The sequence below is a fragment of the Podarcis bocagei genome (genome assembly GCF_964188305.1).
Source record: "Podarcis bocagei genome assembly, chromosome: 13".
NCBI classification, from domain to species: domain Eukaryota; kingdom Metazoa; phylum Chordata; class Lepidosauria; order Squamata; family Lacertidae; genus Podarcis; species Podarcis bocagei.
Window position 1 is genome coordinate 52,681,862 of NC_138138.1, and position 20,946 is coordinate 52,702,807.

General features: G+C 47.2%; 1 protein-coding gene and 1 long non-coding RNA gene across 3 annotated transcripts in view; both read left to right on the forward strand.

Moving 5' to 3' along the window:
- The first annotated feature begins 96 nt into the window (after nucleotides 1-96).
- On the forward strand, nucleotides 97-7,131 carry LOC308572331. Its single transcript, XR_014001726.1, has 3 exons — nucleotides 97-348; nucleotides 5,388-5,452; nucleotides 7,082-7,131. It is a non-coding gene; the product is annotated as an uncharacterized lncRNA (long non-coding RNA).
- A 12,772-nt stretch (nucleotides 7,132-19,903) lies between these two features.
- Nucleotides 19,904-20,946, forward strand: part of LOC308572045 (polyunsaturated fatty acid lipoxygenase ALOX15B-like) — a 46,199-nt gene continuing 45,156 nt past the window's right edge. For both annotated transcript variants that reach the window (XR_014001628.1, XM_081167854.1), the window contains exon 1: nucleotides 19,904-20,314. Coding sequence is in view for 1 of the 2 variants with exons in the window: in XM_081167854.1 (XP_081023980.1) it covers nucleotides 20,018-20,314 (297 nt within the window). In the remaining variant the exon portion in view is untranslated. The remainder of the gene's footprint in view (nucleotides 20,315-20,946) is intronic.

A 20,946-nucleotide genomic window follows, 5' to 3' on the forward strand; every position in this document is an offset into this window, starting at 1 on the left:
TGGACCTAATGGTCAGGGGTCCCTTTACCCTTTACCTTCTTACACCCCCAGAGCCGGCCGATTGGCTGGCCAGATGGTGACGCGGCCTGGGTTCCGGCCGCCGCGGGCGTGTTGGGGCCACGAAGCCCGCAACCCCACCTCCTCCGTAGGGCGGAAGTGGCTTTGCCTGACCCAAAATGCAGCGCCAAGGACAGCAGAGAAGTCCAGGTGAGATCCAGCAGACCTCAGCAAAGCTGATGCACCTTCCAGATGTTTTGAGTATGACTCCCATCCAGTTCCAGCATCTGGAAGGCAGCAAGTTGCTGCTTTTCTGCTGTGTCACACTCTTGTTCTCCATCTGCTGGGCCAGTGAATCACGCAGCTTGGGCAGCTGGAGTGTGAAGAAACGCCCGGAGGCAGGCACATTTCACGTGTCCTTGGGTGGGGAAGGAATTGAGCAAGAGGAGGCCTCTGTGGCCCCAGGATTGCGTCGGATGGGATCCGAACTACATTGGTGCAACCAGACAACGTGTCTTTTTGCGAGCCGAACATCCGCAGGTTAAAGGCCACGAATTGAACGACCTACTTCCTCGGGAATAATAATAATAATAATAATAATAATAATAATAATAATAATAATAATAATAATAATAATATATTATTATTATTTGTACCCCGCCCATCTGGCTGGGTTTCCCCAGCCACTCTGGGCAGCTTCCACAGAGACCAAAAATACACTAAAATGTCACACATTAAAAACTTCCTTGAACAGGGCTGCCTTAAGATGTCTTCTGAATGTCAGGTACAGTGGTGCCCCGCAAGACAAATGCCTCACAAGACGGAAAACTCGCTAGACAAAAGAGTTTTCCGTTTTGGAGGTGCTTCGCAAAACGAATTTCCTATGGGCTTGCTTCGCAAGACGACAATGTCTTGTGAGTTCCTGCTGTTTTTTTTTCCTTTCCCCCCTTTTTCTAAGCCACTAAGCCGCTTATCAGCTGATCCGATCAGCAGATAAGCCGCTAAAAGGCGCTAATCTGCTAATCTGTCAATGGACTTGCTTTGCAAGACGAAAAAACCGCTAGATGAAGAGAATCACAGAACGGATTCTTTTTGTCTTGCGAGGCACCACTGTAGTTGTTTATTGCTTTGACATCTGGTGGGAGGGTGTTCCACAAGACGGGCGCCATTACCGAGAAGGCCCTCTGCCTGCTTCCCTGTAGCTTTGCTTCTCGCAACGAGGGAACCGCCAGAAGGCCCTCGGCGCTGGACCTCAGAATGTCTTGCGCCGAATCTGCTCCCCTTTGCACAAGCTTCGGAAACGTAGGTGTTATGTACTGAGTTGAACAGGATCCAAAATCATAGCTGTCCACTGTCCCTTATTTGGCGGGAAAGTCCCTTATCCCAGCGCCGTGTCCCGCTGCTGTCCCTTATTGATGATGTCCCTTAAATTTCCCGGGTTTCAAAGGAAGCAGCTCCTCTCCCTCCCTCCCTGCCGGCCAGGGAGGAGGGAGGCTCCAGCTGTGTTGCTTGGCTGCATTGCTCACCCAATAAGGAGTCTAAGAACGACTGGGGGGTGGAGCTTGCATGCCTTGTGCCGATCAAATTGGCTGTGTTGCCTGGGGACTCGCCTTTGCTCAGCGCTTCCCAGCGGAGAGGTGATGGTGGTTTTCCTTGCTGCATCCTCTTTGCCGGGTTGCTGCGCTGTGGGAACCACCGCTTGAGGCTTCGTTTGGCTGCTGGCTGGACTTTCTGCCTTTGGCTCGGAGGGGCTCAGAAGTTGAACACCCCTGTGCTTGGAAAATCCCTTATTTTGGCTGCTGATCCCTTATTTTCGAGGCTGCTGGTCCCTTATTTTCAAATCTGTAAGTTGACAGCTATGTCCAAAATGCAGCAGTCTGATTGGTCCTAGAACAATAGGATCCAAAATGCAGCAGTCTGATTGGTCCTAGAACAATAGGATTCAGAATGCAGCAGTCTGATTGGTCCTAGAACAATAGGATCCAAAATGCAGCAGTCTGTTTGGTCCTAGAACAATAGGATTCAGAATGCAGCAGTCTGATTGGTCCTAGAGCAATGCAGCAGTATGATTGGTCCGCAGGAGCCACCCAATCCAGCTCCAGGTGGAAGTGAATCCGCAACCTGTTTGGCCTACAGGATAATCCCGGAATTAGCCAATCACGTGCGGCCCATTGTGTAAATAATGTATATAAAGCAGATATTTTGGGGGAACTTTCATTCCTCACTACTATGAGCTGAATAAAGGGCATGAAATCCACACTCAACTGAGTATATTTCAGTAGGAATCATCCAGTCTGACGTCCTGAGAAGCTGAAGGTTGGGAGATTTGGGACAGAAAGGAAAAGAAACCTTATTCACACAGCAAATAGTTAGACTGTGGAACTCACTGCCACAGGAGGCTGTGATGGCAATGCTCCACCTCCACAGACAGGCAGCAACACTTCTGAATACCAGTTGCTGGAAACCGCAACTTTACCTTTTTAGTATAGCACGAGAAAGCTTGACTGCAATTTTCTTTCAAGATCAAACCAGCATTATTTTGATCCGTTGTTCGGGGGCGGCCCTAGAAGGCGTGGGGCCCATAGGCCGGTTTCTTCTCTTCCTATTTGGTAATCTGGCATGGTGAACAAGACTGGAGCAGGGAGGGATGTAGCCTGGGGCAGGATCCAAGGGCCAGTTTGAGAGGCCTCAGGGGCCGCGTTTAGCCCTCTCAGCAAAGCTAGGTGGCATAGCTGTCAACCGTCCCTTATTTGGCGGGAAACTCCCTTATCCCAGCGCCGTGTCCCGCTGCTGTCCCTTATTGATGATGTCCCTTAAATTTCCCAGGTTTCAAAGGAAGCAGCTCCTCTCCCTCCCTCCCTGCCGGCCAGGGAGGAGGGAGGCTCCAGCTGTGTTGCTTGGCTGCCTGGCCCGCCCCCCTCCAGCCTCCTCTCACCAGCCTCGGCCCCTGGGAGCCCCTCCCTGCTGGGACTGGTGGGAGCCTCGGGCCCTTCCGCCGCCATCCTCCTCGCAGCCGCCAAACTGAGCGTCTCTGCCTGGGGTCTCCCCTCTGCCCGTTGCCGCCATTGCCGCTCCCGCTAGGCCGTACTGCGGCTGCACCGCCGAAGGACCCGGATGAGATGGGCAGCCTGGCACGGCCTATGAATTGCTGAGGAGCCTTGAGAGGAGAGCGAGGGTAACCATAGAGAAAGCAGTTCAGAGAGAGGAGGAGGCAGCGGAGGCGCGGGCAGGTGTTCCAAGGGCTACAAGGGAAGGACCGCAAGTGCTTCTTCCATAGATTTGTAGTGGTGGACGAGCATAGATGGTCTGATCTGCGCAGTGGCGTAGCGTGGGGGGTGCAGGGGGGGCGGCCGCACGGGGCGCAGCATCTGGGGGTTAGGGTTAGGGGGCGCAAATCCATGGGTTAGGGGGTGCAAATTACTTGCCTTGCCCCGGGTGCTGACAACCCACGCTACGCCACTGGATCTGCGGGTTTACTTCAGGCACTATTCTCCCCCCCTCTTCCTCCCGCCCCGCCTGATGGAACTGAGAGCTGCAGATGGAGAACGAGAGAAAAGATACAGAACTGCAGCAGCATCTTCGTAGCTTGGACTTCATTTTGCGCGAAAAGCGGTTGCTGCTTGCAGTTATTTAATTGCAGTGTTTCATCAGCTGGTGTCTTGAGCAGCAACCTCTGGAAACGAAGGGCTAAAAACCGGCGCTGCTCTCCCAAATTATCTGGTCCCTTTAAACTCCGTATTTCAGCTGGTTGTCTAAAATCCCTTATTTTGGCTGCTGGTCCCTTATTTTCAAATCTGTAAGTTGACAGCTATGCTAGGTGGAGCAGTGGTCTGACTCAAGCTGGCTTCTCGCAGGTGGTCAGGCAAGCAGAGGGTAAACAGAGGCAAGCAGCTTTTGCCAACCTGGTCTCAACGGATATTCTGGACTATTTGTGGTTATTTCCTCATCTTGAGAAGACTTTTCAGGCCCTATATCCTCAATTATAATTATATTTAAGCACAGTAGTCATAATACCACACTCTACTCCAGCAGGTCCTTCAACACACAGGCAAATCAGTTTGTCTGGTGGCAGAGAGCACAATTGTCCTGGCTAGAGATCATCAACAGCACTCTCCTTCTCCATGAATCTGCCCAATCCTAAAGCAATCCAGTTGGTGGCCATCCTTGGCCCTGTGGCAATGAGTTCCATAGTTGAACTGCGCAAATAAGTACTTTCTTTTATCCTCCCTTATACCCGAAAGCCCCTGGGCACCACCCCATTGCAATTTGCACAAAAATGAACAGCTGCTAATGTAAATGCATAAGTGCAAATTCAGGGCAACGGTCGGAGGGGAAACCACCGTAGGAGCAAAGCAATAAAAATTATAATTTTTTGTTTGAAGAATGCGGAGATCTAAGAGCTAGGATCAAAGACCTGAGGCTCGTGGGGCACACGACTAGGCCACACTCGCAACACTTCACCACCCCGGTAGCGTGGAATTTAAATTCAAAAGAGTTTGCGTACTTCACAAACATGATGAGTCATGAGAACATAGCATTAAGGCTTAGAAGGTGCGTTAAATTGGATTTCCCAGGGGAACCATACTAGTGAGAAACTCCTGCCATAGACTTATGCATGCAGCCAAACCAGTGGATCGGGGAAAACCATTATGGGCTTCACCCGATCTGCGCCCACTCGGACATTTAGATCTATAGAACTGACACCTCTACAAGTAGTGCATAGTGCATAGTGCATACTGCTACTGGAAGGAATTTTTTTATTTTGCATAGTCTTTGTTCCACTCTTGCAAGAGATGGGACTTTCAATGTGGCAGCGCTGGACTTTGGAACTCCCCGCTCATTGACGCTAGGCCAGCACATTCACTCTACTACTAAAAACATAAGAAGGGATTGCTGGATCTGGCTGGCTGCCCACCTGGTCCAGAATTCTGTTCCCGATGTGGCCAACCAGGTGCTTGTTAGGCTGGCCTCAACCAGAGCCAGGGCTTTTTCAGCTGTGGCCCCGATCTGGTGGAACGCTCTGTCACAAGAGACTAGGGCCCTGCGGGACTTGACATCTTTCCTCAGGGCCTGCAAGACAGAGCTGTTCCACCAGGCCTTCGGCCAAGGCACAGCCTGACTCCCTCCTTTGGCAATCCTCACAGAACCGTAGCCCAATGGTTGCCATTAATTTGATTTTGAACTGATTTTAAAATGAATTGATTTTGGAATGCTGTGTTACTTTTATTGTGGTTAGCCGCCCTGAGCCCGGCTTCGGCTGGGGAGGGCGGCATATAAATAAATTTATTATTATTATTATTATTATTATTATTATTATTATTATTATTATTATTGGAAACCCGCAAGCGGGATCCGAGTTCAAGAGCCCTCTCTCTTCCTGTGGTTTCCAGCAACTGGCAGTCAGGAGCATTGCAGCCTCCAGCTGAGGAGGCAGCACAGAGCCATCTTGGCTAAGGTAAGGGTAAAGGGACCCCTGACCGTTAGGTCCAGTCGTGGCCGACTCTGGGGTTGTGGCGCTCATCTCGCTTTATTGGCCGAAGGAGCCGGCGTACAGCTTCCGGGTCATGTGGCCAGCAGGACTAAGCCGCTTCTGGCAAACCAGAGCAGCGCACGGAAACGCTGTTTACCTTCCCGCCAGAGCGGTACCTCTTTATCTACTTGCACTTTGACGTGCTTTCGAACTGCTGGGTTGGCAGGAGGAGGGACTGAACAACGGGAGCTCACCCCATCGCGGGGATTCGAACCGCCAACCTTCTGATTGGCAAGTCCTAGGCTCTGGTTTAACCCACAGTGCCGCCTGAGTCCCTGATCTTAATACTATACTGCACTAAATGTTTAAATGTTGCTTTGATTGTCCTGCCACACTTGCTACACCCTTTGAGAACCCCGGCTTCAACCTATCAGCTAACTTTTGTATCTCTCTGATATGTAGACTGATATTCTCAGATTGTGGGTTTAACCTTCCAGGGGTCGGAATAGAAGTGGAATTTTTTAAATATTATTTTTTTGCCCTGCCCTTTTGGTGACATTTCAGTGATTTCTTTATAATGTTTCTGGGTCACTTCTAAGCTTGGCGTAATGCAAATATACAGTCACACACATATTGAACGTGCATAAATTCGGGGGGCTGCCTGTATTATGAGGGAGACACTCTAGGTGCTAGGCTGGCAGGAGCAGGGACCGAGCAACGGGAGCTCACCCCGTCACGGGGATTCGAACCGCCGGCCTTCTGATCGGCAAGCCCAAGTGGCTCAGTGGTTTAGACCACAGCGCCACCTGCGTCCCTTCACTTAAGGTGTAGGCAACCTTTTATCTGCATTCCCTACTTGGCAACTCCCTATAGAGTGGGTGGACCCCATAGGTGCCAACTCCCTGGGTGCCCGAACGCCCACAGATTTCCCCGTGAAGTGGCTGGGTACCCAGAAATTTCGGTGCCGGGGTCATTCATGCTTCATGGCACCCATGAACCCGGGCACCCACAGTCACAGGGCCATGTTGGCACTCCTGATGGGCCCAAACCAGCTGTGAATGAGACAAGGTCCAAAAGTTGGCAGTGCCACTCCCCTCTTAGCCCAGGGAAGAAATACAATGTTCAGGAATGGGTCACTCACAAGGAGTTTTTGAACTCAATCTACGGACCACATGAAATTAGACCCACATTTCCACATACAGTGGTACCTCAGGTTAAGTACTTAATTCGTTCCGGAGGTCCGTTCTTAACCTGAAACTGTTCTTAACCTGAAGAACAACTTTAGCTAATGGGGCCTCCTGCTGCCACCGCGCCGCCAGAGCACGATTTCTGTTCTCATCCTGAAGCAAAGTTCTTAACCCGAGGTAATATTTCTGGGTTAGCGGAGTCTGTAACCTGAAGCATATGTAACCTGAAGCGTGTGTAACCCAAGGTACCACTGTAATGTAGTTTGCGGCATAGAAATCAATATTCTGAGGATCTTGGCTTTCTTTAAAAAGCGAAACAAAACCTGCCTCTTGCCCTTACACTGGCACAGCAGGTTTCAAAGTGTGCAACCCACACTTGGAAAAATATTGATCACCAAATGGCTTTATTGTTGTTGCCTCTCACTAGGTCTTGTGGAAGAGGAACTAATTATTTAAACAAGCAAATATATGCCAGAGCTATTTGTACAAACGTTTCGGATTCATCCTAGCAACAAACAACGGTCAGATTAACCGTTAAGCAGAATAAGCCCGTGTTTAGGGTGTCGAGGGAAGGGCGACGCCGCAGAATTTTTCCATTGCTGGATTTTTAACATTAAGGGTCACAAATTGCCCAGCTGAGTGTTCATTTTCTCAGCTGAAGTCTATTAAAAATCCCAGCCAAACAGCAAGGCAACGAGGCAGGCTGCATGAATGCCTTATCTCTAAGTTTAGAAGCCGATGTGTTGCGAAAGATGAGTTTTGAGACCTGATCAAAGACTTTGCAATTAGAAAAACTAGGAGAAAATTTCTCAAATAGAAAGGTTTGTGAGGGGCCAAGATGGCGACGAAGTAAGACACGCTTGTCGGAGCTCCCCTTTCCAGTTCATGCTGTAAGTTACTCCGCTCCTATTTTTCTCTGGAAGTTGGCACGATAATGTTTTGATGAAAACGCCAGGATCTCACCCGGTGGAAGCTTGTAAAGTCAGCGCCATAAATCTTCTTAATGAGCTTCTCTAACAACTTGATAAGCTGTAACTTGGGCAGTCACCGGCCGCGCTTCCCTGGCCTTCCACCAGCTCTTGTTTGGCCTTTGAAGGACTCTTAGATAACCGAGCCGCTCAAGGGGTTTAGGATGACGAGCCTAAAACGTGGCCGTACCTCCTCTGTGGAAGACTGTTCCTTTAACGCCTCAGAACCTATGTCTAAGGTTTCGAAGCCTACTGGGCTGGATTCACCACCTAAGATCTTAGAGCCTTCTATCTCATCATTGGAGGAGTTTTTCTGCAACCTTGTGCCTCCTTCACCTGTTACTTCCAAGCAGTTAGATTGCCTACATGATCCTGCAATGACTCCAAACAACCTTTTAAACACCTCCAAGCAGGTAGACTGCCCATGTGACCCGGCAACGACTGCAAATACTCCCTTGCCAGGAGACAAATCGCTGTTGGATATAACCTCCAGCCCAGATGGCCTCTCTCCCTACCCCGACCCTCATCGTAAATCTTTATGTGATATAGTACAATCAGTGGAGCTGAGGACTTTGCAGAAATTTTGCCTGCACTTGGCTGACAAAATAAAGGTGCTATCAGCTTCCATCAATATGTTAGAGGAAAAACTAAATGCCTTCATCAAAACCCCTGTCTCGATTTTGAATCCGCCATTAAATCATCAGGGACCTGATAATCATGAGGCACAGAGTCTAAGTAGGGGGCAGCAGCTAGTAAACCTCCAACTCACCCCTAACAATATATGCTTGAACATTGTTCACTCCTGCTTCCCCTACTATGCCTGGAAAAATTGTAAAGCAGCTGTGATCTCATTGCGAAGGTTGACCAGGTCCTACTTGGCCCAGGGTGGTCTCCTATCATTAGAATGGCTGCCAGAGACTCCAAAATTTAAGCGCTTGTTGCTCAAGTTCGACTCTCCCAGGCTTCCTGCACTTTTGAGCAAACTTCAAAATCGTCTCAACTGGTTTGGAATCTTCCCACAAAGATGCTTCTTTAACAACTGTAGGGGCACTATTGGGAAAACCCCAAACTCAGCAAATTTGGTTAGCAGGCCTACAAGGAGGATTGAGGATTATGATCGGAATTTCCAGCAACAGACCCTTCCTATGAACCCCTCCCCACGATTTACTAACCGACCATCCCACCGGCAAGAAGGGACTGCCTTAAGGGGTAGAGCTTTGACAGGTCCAGCTTCGGCTATTATAGATGCCCCTAAAGATTGCCAGACACAAGCCCATGTGGACCCCCCTGCAGCGATAACGATCTCCAGTCCTCAAAATGGCTGCATTCCTTGTGCTGATACCATGACGATGCAAGAGACTCTGGGAGATCCAGCAGCCCTTTGGACAAACACTGAGGCAGTGGCAAGGCTAAACATGCTACTGGAAGCTAACCGAAAAGGATGTCTTTCTTCTGTCTTACATAGTGCTTTTCCATCAACAAGCCTCGATCCTCAAGGCACGACTCCTGCAACTATAGAGCATACGGCAAACGACGAGTCTATGGACTTGTCGGCTAGTAACACCCCCTCGTACCAAGACTTTCTCTTACAGCGACCTATAAATTCGCCCCAGCCTCTGGCTGCTCCTGTGACATGTGACAACTTGAACCTGAAATGCAAACAATCAAAAATCACTGCCTTTTTTCACCCTACTGCCCCTCCACGCAGCGTGCACCCCCATTTGGATTCTCCAGGATTAACCACGCAAGAGAAATCATGACTTGAGGGAAACACAAAGCGGCCTCTTACACTACTATCATGGAATGTGGCTGGTATTAAATCCAAACTGACAGATCCATCATTTGTTGCCTATATAAATGGCAGCCACATCCTTCTATTCCAAGAGTCATGGGCCTGTGAGGACCTCTATCTAACAGGATACAAGGGCTTTTACCTGAATGCCACGCAGAACTCGTTATCACATGGTAGACCGCAAGGAGGCTTGGCTATCTTTGTTTCCTTAGCCATAAATCTCCAGGCCGAAAAAATTGACATCCAGTCGTCACTCATGCTGATTATAAAGTTGCAAACAGCAGAGGAAACGATAGTAGTGATCAATATCTACTTATGTCCAATCTATAAGAGAAATTTGGTTGATCTGAGATGGCAGGAAATCCAAGCGACATTGGAAACACTTTTTGATAAATACCCCGAAGCCACTTTTCTGTTGGCGGGAGATTTTAATGGACGCCTGTCACATACTGACCAAATCTTATTCTCTAAATTTAGCAAGTACCCTTCTTCACCTCTTGTGACTACAGATCTTTTACCAAGGAAATTCAAAGATAACATAGCCACCTACGCAGGTTTCAAATGCAGGCAAACCTTGCTGGCCCTCAATTTCCTTCTGCTAAATGGGGCAGTCAGCTCGGACTACCCTGCCGAATTCACCTATTGGTCAGGTTCACGTGCATCCACTATTGATTTTGTATGGATATCTCCTGACCTTACCCCAAAAATATCCAGCTTTAAGGTGGCTACAAGATTGGAGAGTGATCACTTCCCTCTAGAAATTTCCTTGACTCTGGCTGATGAACTTGATAGGCACTCCTTTGTGCACCTATCAAATGATCATCTGGAGATAAGACCTACAGCCCTTAAATGGACCTCTAATTCGGCCCAGCAGTTGAACGAACTTCTCTGGTCTGATCAGCTCCAAATAAAAAGGGCTTCCCTTATGCAGGCGGATGAGCCTCTACCAATATATGACGATATAGTAGAACTTCTAAAACCAACACTAGTCCGGTCCCCCACAAAGCATGGTAAACAGTTTTTCCACAAAAAATGGTTCGATGAGGAATGCAAAAACTTCAAGAATCATCTGTATAATGAATGGTTGGCATACAGAGCATCAAATGACCCCATGCCAAGTAACCGTCTTATCACCCTCAGGAGAAGTTATAAAGCCCTACTAAAGGAAAAGAAGCTTGAGGCAGAAAGAAACAATTGGAACAACCTTTTGATAGCTGCAGAGAATAGAAATCCAGCCTCTTTTTGGCAGTTAATTTCCAGATACCTGGGTAGGCCGCTTGCAAGAATAGAACCCCACATCTCAGCGGACACTTGGGAAAGATACTTCGCCGATCTGTATGCAGCCCATGATGCCTGCGGAGATACGGTGGAGCCGGAAGCACTGCCCGATTGGGACCCAGTTACATGCCCTGAAGTTGAAACCCTCATAGATCGATTTAAAGCAGGCAAGGCCCCCGGTGACGACCTTATATCCATTGATGCCATCAAAGCAAATAAAGATTGGTGGATCCCACTTTTAGCTGCACTTTACACGTATATAAACAAAACAGCAAAATTTCCCTCAAGCTGGAGCTCTGCGTTGATTGTATTAATACATAAGAAAGGCCCACGTACAGAGCCGAGCAACTTTAGGCCAATCAGCTTGCTAAATGTCATTGGGAAGATTTACTCGGGGTACCTACTAAACAAACTATCGAAATGGATGGAGGATGACAATATCATTGCCGATGAACAGGCGGGTTTTCGCCCTGGAAGATCTACTACAGACCAAATATTAACCTTGAATCACCTGGCGGAAAAGTATGCCGGCAAAGCCCCAAAGGTTCTTCATGTGGCTTTTATTGACCTTAAGCAGGCATTTGATCGAATCTCTAGAAAGCAGCTATGGACAAAACTGGCTGCAACAAATATCGATCGTCGTCTCCTTCATCTGATTATCAGCCTCCATACAAACACCTTTCTGAGAATCAGGCTAGACAATAAAGGCCTAGTCTCCAACCCCGTTACCACCACTAGAGGGGTAAGACAGGGTTGTTTATTGGCCCCAGCATTGTTTAACTTTTACATTAACTCACTGGTGACTCACATGGCCAATGATGCTTTCCACCCCCCCAAACTAGCAGGCCGATCTCTGAATGTTCTTCTGTATGCGGATGACGCCGCACTTCTTGCTAGATCCCCTATTGGACTGAGGAGAATGTTGCAAGCTCTACATGAATACTGTGATCAGCATGAGCTCCAACCCAACTATGCTAAGACCAAGATCATGGTCTTCTCTGCCCGACCGAGACTCTATCGATGGTCGATGAACGGGATCCCCCTAGAGCAGGTTAACTGCTTTAAATATCTGGGACAAGTAATACGGTCAAATAGGTCTTTTCTGGCCCATAGAGACTATATAACAACTAATGCATCTAAAGCAGCCATCCAGATTAGATCTCTATATGCTAAGAATCAGGCTCAATCAGTGAAGATAGCTTTGAGTCTCTTTCAAATGAAAGTCCTCCCCCTTCTTTTGGTGGGCATCTCTTTAGGCTCCCGTAGGGACTTCTTGAAACTTGATTCTATCCAAACGCGATTCCTTAGAGCCATCCTTAGGATTCCCCCCTCGGTAGCGGGTGCAGCTATGAGATTAGAGGTCGGCTGGCAAGCTCTACGGTATGTGGCCTTGAAGACGAAGCTCTGGCTATGGCTTAAGCTTTGTTTTAAACCAGTGGGTATTGCCCCCTTGATATTGAGGGACGATTTCCAATCATCGTGGGAAAGGGAGGTCACTAACGAGGTTCAATCCTGCGGATTGTCTCATCTTTACTTTGAGTCTATGTCGTACAATCAAGCTAGAGCTGTGATCTCCCGGAGATTGAGTGACATTGCTAGACAAGAGGACATAGCCCAGGTAAAACCAGGGATGTTCCTAGGGGACCAGATCTATCGGACCATACCAGCCCCCTACCTTGCAGAAATCCACTATGTGGAATACCGCAGACTTCTTACAGCGGCCAGATTAAATGTCCTTGACTCTGCGATATTGTGGGGAAGGTACAGGGGAGTACCATACGCCCAGAGAACCTGTCATTGTGCCATGGGTGTGGTTGAGTCCACCGAACACATCCTCTTGACTTGCCCTTCTTATGCAGAGCTTAGACAAAATTTTATAGACCCACTTCTACGTCAATTTAGCTCCCTACCTGGAGAAAACCAGGTTTTACACTTGCTGAATAACATCACTAGAGCTATACCTTCCTCGGTGGCCAAATTTCTTTTTTTAGCTTTTAAGCGTCGCAAGACTTTAATTGATTGTATTGATATGGGGCTATCTGTTTAGCCCATTTTAGTGTTGGCTAAGCTCTAAAATCTTCTTGGATGTTTTAACTGTGTATTGACAATTGTACTTTTTTCTGACTGACGGTCGAATAAAAGGTTGATGATGATTCTCAAATAGAAATAAACCAAAAATAATCATTGTAATAATAATAATAATAATAATAATAATAATAATAATAATAATTTATTATTTATACCCCGCCCATCTGGCTGGGTTTCCCCAGCCACTCTGGGTGGCTTCCAACAAAATATTAAAATAAAATATTCTATTAAACATGAAAAGCTTCCCTAAAACTTCATCTTACGGTTTATTGTTGCTTATGTTTAGAATTAGATATATGCAGGGGCCCGAAAGATCTTTTAAGGGCTTAATCCGGCCCTGTGTCAGATAAGGCATAGCTGTCAACTTTTTCCTTTTTTAAGGAAAATTCCCTTATTCCAAATAGGATTCTTCGCAAGAAAAGGGGATAGTTGACAACTATGCAAATAAGGACGCTCAGCTCCTCGGAGATCAGCCCAGCCACGGAATAGCTCCAGAGGCGACTCACACGAGCAAGCCAAGCCGCATGCTTCACGTCTCTCCAGACAATAACAAAAATCCCCAATCACTTAGAGCCCTTGGCCAATGTGATGACTAGCTGACAAAATCCCTTCCCTATTCTAAATATGCAAATGACTCAGAACTCCTCCTGGATTGCGATGGGAAGTTACCCACTGAGTCATCCCGAGGGAAATTTAAGTGGATCTGCACTTCAACATCCTGCCCTGGTTTAGTCAGTTCCCGGTTTTCCAGAGGAAGCAGGTGGCAGGTGGAGGGAGACAGGCTCAGAAAATGATAAGGCCGTGCGACTGGGGAGGGCTGAGGATAGTGGCTGTGGGTTAACAGGACAAATAAATGGGACACTGGAGGAGGGAACGGGGATTTTGGCTGTGCCCTGGGAGTACCGGTAACTGCTCCTGCCTTCTAATCTCCTAATGTTTCAGGAACGTTAGAATCATAGAATCCTAGAGTTGGAAGAGACCACAAGGGCCATCGAGTCCAACCCCCTGCCAAGCAGGAAACACCATCAGAGCACTCCTGACATATGGTTGTCAAGCCTCTGCTTAAAGACCTCCAAAGTAGGAGACTCCACCACACTCCTTGGCAGCAAATTCCACTGTCGAACAGCTCTTACTGTCAGGAAGTTCTTCCTAATGTTTAGGTGGAATCTTCTTTCTTGTAGTTTGGATCCATTGCTCCGTGTCCGCTTCTCTGGAGCAGCAGAAAACAACCTTTCTCCCTCCTCTATGTGACATCCTTTTATATATTTGAACATGGCTATCATATCACCCCTTAACCTCCTCTTCTCCAGGCTAAACATGCCCAGCTCCCTTAGCCGTTCCTCATAAGGCATCGTTTCCATGTTAGAGGCCAACTGCTCCCACCTAATTCAGCATCTTGTCCTCACAGCAGCCACCAAGATCAGGGACGGATTTTAACAACAACAACAACAACAACAACAACAACAACAACAAATTTTTATTTATACCCCACCCTTCCCGGTTCAAATACTGGGCTCAGGGAAGCTAACTTTGGTAATTTTTTGGTAGTCTGGGGCTGTGAATGTGGCCAGTATCTGGTGTCCCCAAATGGGTCCTTTCTCTCTCTCTTTTTTAATGCTATTTTATTAATTTTAACAATAATAAGAAAAAACATAGAAATAACCGTACCTTAATCCTTAGATCAGGGACGCGGGTGGCGCTGTGGGTTAAAGCACAGAGCCTAGGACTTGCCGATCAGAAGGTCGGCAGTTCGAATCCCCGCGACGGGGTGAGCTTCCGTTGCTCGGTCCCTGCTCCTGCCAACCTAGCAGTTTGAAAGCACATCAAAGTGCAAGTAGATAAATAGGTACCGCTCCAGCGGGAAGGTAAACAGCGTTCGCCAGAAGTGGCTTAGTCATGCTGGCCACATGACCCGGAAGCTGTACGCCGGCTCCCTCGGCCAATAAAGCGAGATGAGCACCACAACCCCATAGTCGGCCACGACTGGACCTAATGGTCAGGGGTCCCTTTACCTTTAATCCTTAGATCAACTATGTATACAATCCATAACAATTCCCAAACATGGGATTTCTAGAATCCTTTGACTCCCCTCCACTCCCCTTCTTGCTTCATTTGTTTTACATCTAATCATTCACGTCCGTGATCTCTTCAATTCGCAATACCTTCCAGTTTTATACATTCTTCATCGTATTACAAGTGTTTTTCAAAGTCCTGCTAATGTATAGCATCGTGCTTTGAAAGTCTGCAAGAACAAATTTCCGTTTTCCAAATTATTGTCCGCTTATTTTCTTGGGTTTCTAATTACGGTAATTGATTATTCCTGCATGGTCCATTAATTTGCTTTACCGATCTCCTTTATCTTCTTTGGCAGATATTTCTTCTTTTTCAAATTCTGGGAGGATCTTGGCCAAGCATCTGCTATCATATACAGGGAAAGATTCTTTTTTCTCTTTGAAAACATTCAATCCTGTAGAACCCAATGTCAAGTCTTCCGTTTTTTAAACAAAGGTTATTTTAAGCCTTTTCTTCAAATCATTATATATCATTATCCAAGCTTTTTTTAACAACCTGACATTGCCACCACATATAGTAGCCTCTCAAATGGGTCCCAAATGGGTCTTCTCAAAATGATGGGTCTTCTCAATTTTGCGGCCCCTCGACTCAGCAGGGGACCCACTCACAGCCCATGAAAGAATATGATCAAATTCAAGTCTATAAATTGAATTGATCATCATCATCATCATTGTCCTGGGACGATGAATTTGAAAGTTTGTGCCTGCCATGAATTCGCATTCATTCATTTATTATTACATTTGCACCTCACCTTTCATATCAGGGGTGAGGAGACTTTGGGACTCCATGGGTCAAGGTGTTTATGAGGACCCAGCCTTGTGGGCCAATTTTGGCCGCTGGGCAGGGCTGCTCACCTGCCAATCACCTGACGTCTGGTGATTGGGGGCTTGGAAGTGTGTTTACTAAAAATATAGTAGGTTATAAATAATCATATATGCAGTGCCTTTGTTCTGGAGGGACGCAGGGGGACGCATACCCCTAAACATTTTGTGAATCTAACGGGAGAAGAAACTAATTTTTTTAAAAAATAGTTTCTTCTCTAGCATGGTGAATCATCAGTCCTGTTGCTATCCCTAATGGCAGCCTTTTGTCCATTTACTGTACCCCCCCCCCCAGTTTGAACTGGTGATTTTCTTGAGTCAAAATGAGAGTAGCTCATAAGGCATCGTTTCCAGGCCTTTGACCATTTTGGTTGCCCTCCTCTGGACACGTTCCAGTTTGTCAGTGTCCTTCTTGAACTGTGGTGCCCAGAACTGGACACAGTACTCCAGGTGAGGTCTGACCAGAGCAGAATACAGTGGCACTATTACTTCCCTTGATCTAGATGCTATACTCCTATTGATGCAGCCCAGAATTGCATTGGCTTTTTTAGCTGCCGCGTCACACTGTTGGCTCATGTCAAGTTTGTGGTCAACCAAGACTCCTAGATCCTTTTCACATGTACTGCTCTCAAGCCAGGTGTCCCCCATCTTGTATTTGTGCCTCTCATTTTTTTTGCCCAAGTGCAATACTTTACATTTCTCCCTGTTAAAATTCATCTTGTTTGTTTTTGCCCAGTTCTCTAATCTGTCAAGGTCGTTTTGAATTGTGATCCTGTCCTCTGGGGTGTTAGCCACCCCTCCCAGTTTGGTGTCATCTGCAAATTTGATTAGGATGCCCTTGAGTCCATCATCCAAGTCGTTGGTAAAGATGTTGAATAAGACCGGGCCCAAGACAGAACCCTGTGTCACCCCACTAGTCACTCTTCTCCAGGATGAAGAGGAACCATTGATGAGCAGCCTTTGGGTTCGGTCAGTCAGCCAGTTACAAATCCACTGAGTGGTAGCATAGTCAAGACCGCATTTTACCAGCTTCTTTACAAGAATATCATGGGGCACCTTGTCAAATGCCTTGCTGAAATCAAGGTAGGCTACATCCACTGCGTTCCCTTCATCTACCAGGCTTGTAATTCTGTCAAAAAAAGAGATCAGGTTAGTCTGACATGACTTATTTTTCAGAAATCCATGCTGACTGTTGGTGATCACAGCATTCCTTTCTAGGTGCTCACAGACTGTTTGCTTAATGATCTGCTCCAGAATCTTCCCTGGTATTGATGTCAGACTGACTGGGCGGTAATTATTTGGGTCCTCTCTTTTCCCCTTTTTGAAAATAGGGACAACATTTGCCCTCCTCCAGTCTGCCGGGACTTCGCCTGTTCTCCAGGAATTCTCAAAGATGACTGCCAGTGGTTCTGAGATCACATCTGCCAGTTCTTTTAATACTCTTGGATGCAGTTCATCTGGCCCTGGAGACTTGAATACATCTAAACTAGCCAAGTATTCTTGTACTATCTCCTTAGTTATTCTGGGCTGTGTTTCCTTTCCTGAATCATTTGCTCCAAATTCTTCAGGTCGGGCATTGTTTTCTTTATCGGAGAAGACTGAGGCAAAGAAGGCATTGAGGAGTTCAGCCCTTTCTGTGTCCCTTGTTTGCATTTCACCATCTTCTCCTCTGAGTGACCCCACCGTTTCTTTGTTCTTCCTTTTGCTACGAACATACCCATAAAAGCCTTTTTTGTTGCTTTTAACCTCTCTAGCAAGCCTGAGTTCATTCTGTGCTTTAGCTTTTCTGACTTTGTGTCTACACGTGCTGGCTATTTGTTTGAATTCCTCTTTGGTGGTTTCCCCCCTTTTCCATTTTTTGTACACATCCTTTTTTAATCTTAACTCAGTTAAAAGTTCTTTAGATAGCCACCCTGGCTTCTTTAGGCACCTTCCATGTTTCCGTCTCATTGGTATTGCCTGACGTTGTGCTTTTACTATCTCCCTCTTAACAAACTCCCAGCCATCATGAACTCCCTTTCTTTTTAGTATCACTGTCCATGGGATCTCACCCAGCACTTCCCTAAGTTTTATGAAGTTAGCTTTCTTAAAGTCAAGAAATTGAGTCCTAGTATGCTTGGCTGCTCCTTTCCGCTGTATAGTAAACTTCAGAAGAGCATGATCACTCGCGCCTAATGATCCTTCCACTTCTACCCCACTAACCAGGTCATCAACATTGGTTAGGACCAGATCTAAAATGGCTGTTCCTCTTGTTGCTTCTCCCACTTTCTGGACAATGAAGTTGTCTGCAAGGCCAGTGAGGAATCTGTTTGACCTTATGCTCTTGGCTGAGTTTGACATCCAACAAATATCCGGGTAATTGAAGTCCCCCATTACTACTATCTCCCTTCCTTTTGCATGCTTGGCCATCTGTTCCAGGAAGGCATCATCTATGTCCTCCGTTTGGCTTGGGGATCTATAGTAAACTCCCACAATGAGGTCTCTGTTATTCTTCTCTCCCTTAATTTTGACCCAAATGCTCTCACTTTGGCATTGAGGTTCTAAATCTTGGATCTCTTCACAGGTATACACATCCCTGACATATAACGCCACTCCTCCTCCTTTCTTGTCTGGTCTGTTTCTCTGAAATAGATTGTATCCCTCCATTATTACATTCCAATCGTGGGACTTATCCCACTAGGTTTCAGTGATGCCTATTATGTCATATTTAGTTTGCTGTACCAAGAACTCAAGCTCATCTTGTTTATTTCCCATGCTTTGCGCATTAGTGTACAGACATTGAAGTCCATTAATCATTCCCCCGTGACTTTTATTTAAGGATTTTTTCCTCCCACCGCTAGGTCTGTGTGCTGTTTGCTCCATTTGGTCTATGACATTTGGATGATCATCTTCACCAATTGATAGACTCCTACCTTCAGGAGCACTGTCTCCCTCCCCCACATTAGTCAGTTTAAAGCTCTCCTGATGAGGTTTCTGAGATTTTTGGCAAAAACATTCCTCCCAACCGTTGTGAGGTGCAGCCCATCGCTTGCCAGAAGTCCATCTTCAAGAAACTGCAGTCCATGATCTAAGAATCCAAACCATTCCTGTTTACACCATTTGCGAAGCCAGCTGTTCACTTCCACTATTTTTCCCTCTCTCCCTGGGCCACGTCGTTCAACTGGGAGGACAGATGAGATGACAATTTGTGCATTTAATTGCTTCAATTTCCTGCCCAGAGCCTCGTAGTCTCTTTTGATCTTCTGGAGGCTATTGCTTGCAGTGTCATTGGTTCCCACATGAACCAAGAGGAGGGGGTATTTGTCAGTGGGTTTTATGATTTTATGATAGTACCTCGGGTTAAGAACTTTGCTTCAGGATGAGAACAGAAATCGTGCTCCGGCGGCGCGGTGGCAGCAGGAGGCCCCATTAGCTAAAGTGGTGCTTCAGGTTAAGAATAGTTTCAGGTTAAGAACGGACCTCCGGAATGAATTAAGTTCTTAACCCGAGGTACCACTGTATAATGATATAATATACCTTTTACTTTTTATTCCATTATGAATTTATATATTTCATTCGCTTTTTATTTCCATTTTATTTTGTTGAAGTTGAAATATTCTGTAATAACAGCAACAATAAATATACCAGGGGGGGGGGGCAATGGGAATTCAAGGACTTACTCCCATTAACCTCCATCTCCGGAGACCTGCCCCTGTGGCACTGCCAATAGGGCTGCCCCTAGATTTGGGGCCTGGGATGCTCCTGAACTGGCAATGCTAGCAACAAGGTAAAGAGAGCGGGGCACTGAATCCCCCAAACTGCTGCCTCCTCCAATTGCTCTGGAAGGAGTTTGTGGAGCTGGGCTTCAGCTTGGGGACAGAACACCTCCTTTGCCTGCAAAAGGTCGCAGGTTCGATCCCCGGGGTCTCCAGATAGGGCTGGAAAAAGGCTCTGGACATAGTCCTGAACACTTGTCTAATTTCCATCGGTGAAAACCCCCCCTTTCTCTCTGCCTATCTTCCCACCTGCTTCGCTCCATCCCCCTGCCTTCCAGTCCTGACATCGCCCTCATCTCTCCCTGCTGAGATGCACCTGCCGCGATGGGAGGTCGCCACCCACGATGGAGAGATGGGTGGTCTATTTCCAGGTGCAGCTTGGCTTTCACCTTTGTACGCGGGGAGGATGGAGGAGAAGGCCTGCGTGTGGACGTACATATATATATAAGTGATAGCCTGTGCTGCAGGAGGTTACCTGTGTGAGTCGAGGCAGCAAGAGTGGGTGGGAGGACTTGGACTGAGCCATGTCGCTTGGAGGCACCTGGGCGTAGCTCAGCCAAAAGGGAGACGAGCCGGTTCCTGGAGCAGATGTTTGCCTCGCCTGCGCACCACACTTATAAGCCAGGCTCCCGGCTTCTTCCCGAAGCTTTTTCCGGCTTCTCTTTGCCCCGATCTCCCGAGGGTCCACACGTGGGCAGGATGGAACAAGTGGGGATCTTCTCCTCCAAGCCGGCCAAACCAGTTGTCTACAAAGTCAAAGTGACGACCGGGCAAGGTCTCCTGACTGGGACCTTTGACTCCATTTCCATCACCTTGGTGGGGACCAACGGAGAGAGCGCCAAGCAACTTCTGAACCGGGTCGGAACCAGTTGTGCCAAGGGATCGGTAAGCTCTGGGGTTTGGCGGTTCGGGGAGAGGGTGGTCCCCCAACTTCCCAGAACAAATAGCATCTCCTTTTGCAAACGTGTTTCGGATGACCTTAAGGGAGCTTTCATCGCTAAGCAGCTATGATTAAACAAACGACAATAAAACAAATTGCTTCTAAGTTTTTAATTCACGCGCGATTGACGATAAGCCACAAATGACAGCTCCGGGACCCAAACGAATTTGCAGGAGAGATCAAATTAATACTTTTGAGTCCAACATTTTGCAATGTTTAGCTTTCGAATCCTGATCGGAAAACTCGACCAAAGAACTCTCTCGTTTCGCTATATACGTAGCAGCTGGAAAGGTTTGTGCTGAACATCGGGTTTTTGGGGTGAAAAACGGGGGAACGATCTCTGTGTGACTACTTAATTTTGCGTTTCAGATGCAAGGAGTCTGCCCAAAAATGTTGAAGGCCTTTAAATCTAAATTGATCCGGCCTCACTTGTGGTTACTGGGACTCGGGGCAGTGGCCTTCAGACATGGGGACCTGGGAGGCTGAATTATACTGAGCCAGACCCGTGGTCCATTTAGGTCAATATTGTTTACACTGGCTGGTAGCAACTCTCTAAGATTTCAGATGGGACCTCTCC